The following is a 7,227-nucleotide window of genomic DNA, read 5'->3' on the forward strand; positions in this document are numbered from 1 at the left end:
CACTTTCCAACTTCTGAGAATAATTTCTGGAAATTATTGAGGTCAATTTCCCATGATGCTTTACAAATCTGGCGGGAAATTCTGTTGTGTGTTTGCCGCCAAGAGATTGCCTGGCTCTGCTCGAGTCACGAAGACTGTGAGTATTTTAGGGTTACTTTTCCTCAAAATATAAATTCTTTGGTTAAAATATCACTAAGCCTTGACACGTGGTTATTGTAGGACAAAATTAGCTGTTGGCCAAAGGTTGTACCGAGGCGAGGATATGTTTTGACAGAATATTTTTCCGGTATAAATGGGGAGGGGGGTGATCAGCTCAAACTCGCGCGCAATCATATTTGCTGGACATCAGTATAATTAATCCTTCCACGAAAGACACAGTGTATCTGTACATGTGATCGTGGATAGATTGTGTTTCGAATGTAGAAAATCAAGGCTAGTAGCAAATAATAATACATGATTACATGATATGATCAAATCGAACTAGCTGACCAGTGTAGTCTGCAGACAGTAGTCGACAAAAATTATAATTTGCGGTGTACTGTAGGCTTGGACGGGGATATCAGGTAATATGTTCAGAAATGAGCCTGTTTCCAGTCACACGAAGCACTAGCCAAGTTGTTTATAATGTCTAGGAGGTCTAGATGTAACATCAAGGCTTTTGAACTACAGTATAATAAATTATTTTCCACTACTACGGCCCACGAGCCATCATAACTCCTAGATAATTTTATCATTCCACCCAGATGAGTACCACACCAGAAGTAAAGCTGCCGGTTGTAGACATCAAGGATGAGGAAACAGAGGAAAGAAAGAAGATGAAGAAGCAGGTGAAGCTGTCCCTGGCCGAGGAGACCCGGAGCTGGGCCCTGAACCAGGAGGTGTCCCGGCTACTGGAACAGATCCCGCAGATCAACGACTCTTTCTCCATCGTGAGGAAGATTGGGGAAGGTACATTCAGCAGCGTGTACCTGGCCACGCTCAAGCAGATGCCCCGGCTGAAAAGGCACTTTGCCCTCAAACACATCATCCCCACCAGCCATCCCGACAGGATGGAGACAGAGCTGCACTGCCTGCAGGAGATCGGGGGGAAAGACAATGTCATGGGCATGCTGTTTGCTGTGAGGGGAGAAGACAGCTTTGTGGTGGGCATGCCCTACTTCCCACACGAGAGCTTCCACGAGTACCTGCCAAAGATGAGTTTGAACGAGGTCAGACATTACATGGAGAACCTCTTGATTGCACTGCGGCAGGTTCATCAGTTTGGGATCATACATCGCGATGTCAAGCCCAGCAACTTCTTGTACAGCCGCATGGAGAAGAAATACAGCCTTGTTGATTTTGGCCTGGCCCAGCCAGAACAGAAGACATCAGACAAGCACCCTGCACCAGTGAAAAGAAGTCGTCCAGAGTCTGCAGTCTCGTCCTCACCAGCCAAGAAGAAGGCCCGCACTAGTGGTAGTAAGAGGGAAAATGCTGCACAACTGGCCCCGCTACCCAATTCATCTGTTCTTGCACCAAAGCAGAGGGATATTAATGTCCTGCACGAAAAGCAGACAGCTAGGGCCAACCTCCCAAATGCAAAGCTAAAAGCTAGTGCTCTGCTGAAGAAGGCAGCTCTCAAACAGTGCCAAAACTCTTCCTTGATGGCCCTCACAGCAAAAACGGCGGGTCAGCAACAGAAGATGAGAATCACAGTGAAGGACAGGACACGACAGAAAGCGTCTCAGCCTGCTTGTTCCTGCTCAGGTACACCTGACATCTGCCGACTCTGCACATCCAGACACCACCAGGTCGCTCCACGTGCCGGCACCCCGGGTTTCAGGGCCCCAGAAGTGCTCCTGAAGTGTCCGAAACAGACAACATCAGTGGACATCTGGTCTGCTGGAGTCATCTTCTTGTCTCTTCTCAGCGGGCGCTACCCCTTTTTCCGAGCCAAAGATGACATGCAGGCCCTTGCACAGATCATAGCCCTCATGGGAAGCCGGGAGGTGGCTAGCGCAGCCAAAGCCTATCATAAAGACTTGTATGTTACTCCAACCATCCCACCTATGGACTTAAAGGACACATGCTTGAGACTGCGCCTTGGCAGCAGGATGTATCAAGACAGCAAAGGTTCTCCCAGCCAATCTCTGACTGGCGGTCGCAGGAGCTCACCCAACCAGAACAGACATAAGTCTAGCCCTGCTCCTACAAAACAGGCAGAGGGGCTGGCAAGAGGGAAGAAGAATAAGGGCTGGGACAACGTGCCTGACTCTGCATTCGACTTGCTAGAGAAGCTGTTGGACCTGAACCCCGATACACGCATCACTGCAGAAGCAGCCCTCAGTCACGGCTTCTTTTCAAACAGTAGCTAAAGACTTTGTCTTGGTGGTGACCATAAAATTTCTCACTGCTGAGGCTGTGCTTCACCTTGACACCAGATGTCTATCTGTTAGCCTTTCATGTTTATGTATTTATGATGTGCAAGTTGTCACACTTCTCATATTAGTGTATAATGTTGTTACTGGGTTGCTTGTATTGTTTGAGCCTTAGTGCTATCTTAGTTTACCAGTCTAACTAGGATGGCCTACAGGCTACAAATGTTGATCCGAAATGAGCAATTTTTATCAAATTTTAGTAGCTAACAATGTATTTAACATGCATTTTAATTTGTCTGTGTGAAAGAATATGCTTTCATCTTTTATGCCAGAGCATTTGTTTTTTTATCATGTGCTGAACATTATGTTCACTGTTCTGTCTACATTGGTTTTAAGAATCTACCTACTTTTAGGAAATCTTTGACACTGCAAGTACCATATGTTATTGATGAACTGAACAACTATGTGCAGAGGTAAAGCAAATAACATTGATTGAGGAAAAGTAAAGGTTTTTGACTACCAGTAAATCAGATCTGTTTCTCCTTCATTGCATTCTCTTATTTTTAACAGGTAAATAAAGTTGACCATTTATGGTACTGGAATGGGGAATAAACAATTCCTATCGACTGTAACTGAATATTTAAGTTTTAAGTGAATATGTACTACTACAGCATAGTTCCTACATGTATCAAAAGTTGGTATCATCTTGATACAATTCCCACATGCCCAAACATATTTCTTCATGAAATAGTGAGGAATGGCAAGATTTAACATATCACCATACAAAAGAATCACCAGAACACATTGTAATACCTTTATATCTGGATAATATGAAAATATTTATTTGTAGGTAGGTATACAAAGTACAAAGAAATATATGGATAAAAGGTAACTCAAATAGTCCTCTTGGTGGCATATATAACAAACAATGAAAGTTAAGATAAACCTTTAACTTAACACCAGTGCTCACTATGTAGTACAAAAACAGCAACCTTTAATAAATTGCACATAATGTTTGGTTGCATGCTAGATCTATAATACTATAGCACCACGAACTGTACATAATTTACAGGTAAGGAGGCAAGATATGGGGACTGAAACCTCCTACTGGTTTTGAAACAAAAGTGACCTCTCACCCTATATATATAATATATACACAAATGTAAAACTTTTCTTCATTGATAGATAACATCCTTATGAGTGCAAATCTACTGTGAAGCTTATGTTGTACAAAAGAAATGCAAGGAGAAATCTGGCAATGCCGATGGAGAGTGTCTTCGTGGTAACAAACAATTACCCATGGTTGGTTGGAAATCGCAAAGCCTACATGTACCACTCTTACAAGTCGAAGATAAGAAAAGTATCACCATGTTCAGAAATAAACTTAATCAAGAAACCTTTTCTTACTGCTAATTTGGACAAGAAAGGGTTTCTTAATTTGATTTTGAAACATGAATGAAGTACAAATTTTTTTCCTTCCACCTAGGTAATAAATCTTTTGCCCAATCACCAATGTTTGAGAACTAAGATTCTTCATCCTGAGGTCTCTACAGAAAACTTGTATTTACATGGCTTTTGCTTAGCAAAGTAGGATTGATGTCAAAAAATCTCTGCTAACACTGACTCATAACAGCATGTTGCATACTTAGGATCACCTATCTAGTCTTTCACAAGGCTTCTTTAAAACTCGGTCACAAACCTTGGAAAGACATGGTTTCCCCATCCTGAAACCTTTTCTGTAATTCAAAGTAAAAAGAAAATGGGACTGAAAAGGTTTCATGATGAAGTTCACCTGGCGGGAGACCTACACAATACATGATAACAATTCTGCTTGATGGCTTATGTCGTGAGATGACTATAATACTGGAAGCAGTAATACAGTTGGTAATACTGTCAAAATCCTCTTCTTAATCATCCAGTTGTTGCTATGTACATGTAATTGTAAACAAACATTGCCTCTTTGTAAACACATCTGACATGGGAGCATAGTCCGACAGGAAAAAAAAAACTGAATTCTCAGTGGCTAGCTTCAAAGTCAAATTCTTGTCGAAAGAAAATGATGGGTCAATCTATTCTGGGCACACATTCAATCCTGACACAGGGCTATACATTGTAAGCATCATGAGGTATAACTTGTGAATGAGATGAAATGTTTGGAAAATATGTCATGTGACAACAAAAGGGATTGTAGCACCACTCTGATTATAAATACCAGTCAGAATATCTGCTATGACAAAAAATTAATGAACTATAAATACTGTAGGAGTTGATATCTCAGTGTCCAAGTATCAACCAAGGTTGGTTTAACACATCTACCCTCTTACAAGATAATGAATGCTTTATCTTGCAAAAGAAAGTCAACTTAAATCAAGGAACCGTTTCTTACTTTAACTTGGTACAAGGAGAAAAGGTTTCTTCATTCAGTTTAAACAGACAGACACTGGAGTGGAGAAGTAAAAATTATCCTAGGTACCTGTAATACTGTGAGGTATAATCTGTGACAAGAGATGAATTGCTTGGTGAGTGTGACAACAGGCATTGCAGCACCTCTGTAAATACCAGTACTATCTGACCTGACAACAAAAACTGGTAACATTAATTGTAATGTCAATAACTTGGCACAAATGTGGATTTGGCCATTTATCACAAGCAGCATGGAATGACGGTGATAAAAAATAGTTTGAATTGCAAGTACTCTGTATACTCCTCAGGCCTTTCTTAAGTACAAGGAAGTTTCAGTAGTGGTATACCGTATAGACTGTTGTAGTACTCTTAGGGGTGTCGTCATGTGTTCGACCATGTAATACTGTTTGAACTGGCAAAAACAACATGTAGTCTTCACAGAAGTATAGCACTGTCTTAAAACTCAGCATACACATTTCTTCCTGAAAATACTCCCAGTGCTATAATTTCACACTTCATCAATGTGAGAGGAATAGCTTTAAAATGGGAACAGCTACAGTAAGTACAAAGCCATGGTAACACAGTTACTGACACTGTTAGCAAGATATTCCGGCCTGCTTTACACCCTTATGGAATATGGGGAAGTCCATGTCTCCTTGCCTCCATTGGAGTCACTAGCACTAAGCTGACTAATGTCAGTAAAAGCCGTCTGATACAGCCCCGAACTGTCTGAAGGAGAAGACTTGATATCTACAAGAAAGGAGGAGTTCATGGTACAACTGTGCCTTTTTTCTGGCGACGTCAGCTGTGTGTTTGCACTGACAGGAGAGGGGGAGTGGGTTGGAGAGAAGAACACCGGCTGCATGTCGCTGAGGGGAGGCGTGTTGGTGGTGACCTCCCGGTCATCAGAGGACAGAGTGGAGACCCGGGGGTTGGCTGGGGGGTTTTGCTGAAGACTATCTACAGTGCCTGACATCTCCGCCTGGCTAGGGACGTCCCGCTGGGCTGTGTCATCCTTTTCTGCTGTGTGTTGGGGTGATGATGGACTGGAATCTTCTTGAAGACGAGCTGAGCTGGTCTATGTAGGGGGAAACAAGAACTGGTAAAGAACATAGTAGGTAACAAAGTAATTGAAATAGTAAATCAAAACATTTCTGAATCATAAAAGTTAAAAGAAAATAAAACGAAAAATGAAAACTTGCTCTGTTAAATTGGAAAATAGGATGCTAAAGCGAGAGACAAAGAATAAAAAATTAGGCTAAGTAAAGCAAGAAGGCAAACTAGAACTAGAAAACAAGCACAACATGCACGCAGAACATGTCTTTATCACAACTTTGACAACTGTAAGATGGTTTTCTCAAACTTGCAACCAGGCATGCTTTCAACTTAAATCAAAACAGTATACTCAGGAATTACAATTCTCCAATGAAGACATGCATATTGAGCCATATGTCAAGAGTAGAGGAAGGAAATAAAAATCACAGTTCTATTTTTCTTTCCTTTGCTGAACAGGCCATGCAGCAAACAACAAGGCAAAAGCTGGTATAAATTACTGCAAACACAAACACAACACAACACAACACATGGTCAACACTGCCCACCCTGAGACTCACATCAGATGAACACCTCAAACCCATCATCTATCATACTGGGGTCCTGCAGCAGGAGAGAGTGGGGAGGGGAGAAGACAGGTCATGACCATTAGCAGTGGAGCATGTGGGAAACAGGGGTAAATGCTGGTGAGGGAGGCTACCCACAGGCCATATTTATGCCTTGCACTATAATGCACTTTACTGTAAACTCTGAGCACAACTGGTAACAGACTGGGATTGAAAGTATCCTACAAGTTACATACATGTATTGCAAATTGTAGATACTTCCACATTGAGCAAGGCTTTTATTTCCTCACTTGTTGCATAAGGAAATGGAGTACAGGTATATGAGATTTTTTACAGCTTGCCTTCATCCAGACCTATATGTGCTGTATTGGGCCATGACTCAAGCTGTTTTGACTTTTGCTGAGAGTGCGATTTTCCCCTGTTCAGTGTTTATAGTGGAAAGTGCATTCAGTTAGCTCAACATGTCTTTTCTTTCAGTTTTGCAGTATTTCACAGCCAAACTTACATGTGAGCAACATTACTTACTTTAAAAGCTGTGCATTTACTATTCAATTGGCATTCCTACTTGGAAAAGGTTATGCCAACTACTGATAATGCCAATCTGTTCCAAAAACGTCAATGCTCATTGGAATGTGACTACTGTACTTAAAAAGTGTTGATATTCTGTAGGTAGATTTCCTCAGGCATGAGCGTGAGCTAGAGGCAAGAAGGGGGCAAAGAGGAAGTGTGCCATGGTAGGTAAGTGCAGACATATAAAGCTGTAAGCACCAGCCTGGCACTACCAGTAACTACACCATCAAAGCATTGTTCTAAAACAGTCATTATGACATCAATACGAGGATCACATA

At 41.7% G+C, this 7,227-nt stretch overlaps 2 protein-coding genes across 7 annotated transcripts in view; one reads left to right on the forward strand and one right to left on the reverse strand.

Annotated features, from left to right (window-relative positions):
- The first annotated feature begins 77 nt into the window (after nucleotides 1-77).
- LOC109472266 (cell division cycle 7-related protein kinase-like) lies at nucleotides 78-2,876 on the forward strand. Its single transcript, XM_019771929.1, has 2 exons — nucleotides 78-136; nucleotides 744-2,876. Exon 2 carries the CDS (start codon nucleotides 744-746, stop codon nucleotides 2,352-2,354), a length of 1,611 nt encoding a protein of 536 aa, XP_019627488.1. The 5' UTR covers nucleotides 78-136; the 3' UTR covers nucleotides 2,355-2,876.
- A 226-nt stretch (nucleotides 2,877-3,102) lies between these two features.
- LOC109472265 (FERM domain-containing protein 6-like) overlaps nucleotides 3,103-7,227 on the reverse strand; it is a 34,889-nt gene continuing 30,764 nt past the window's right edge. For 2 of the 6 annotated variants that reach the window (XM_019771924.1, XM_019771925.1), the window contains exon 15: nucleotides 3,108-5,838. In XM_019771924.1, the coding sequence (XP_019627483.1) occupies nucleotides 5,380-5,838 (459 nt within the window). In that variant the 3' untranslated portion in view covers nucleotides 3,108-5,379. Of the gene's footprint in view, nucleotides 5,839-6,373; nucleotides 6,417-7,227 lie in introns of all 6 variants that reach the window. The other 4 variants (XM_019771927.1, XM_019771928.1, XM_019771923.1 and 1 more) reach the window with 4 other exon arrangements.

The sequence above is a fragment of the Branchiostoma belcheri genome, unplaced genomic scaffold (assembly GCF_001625305.1).
Source record: "Branchiostoma belcheri isolate BF01 breed outbred unplaced genomic scaffold, Haploidv18h27 scaffold27, whole genome shotgun sequence".
Classification (NCBI taxonomy): Eukaryota; Metazoa; Chordata; class Leptocardii; order Amphioxiformes; family Branchiostomatidae; genus Branchiostoma; species Branchiostoma belcheri.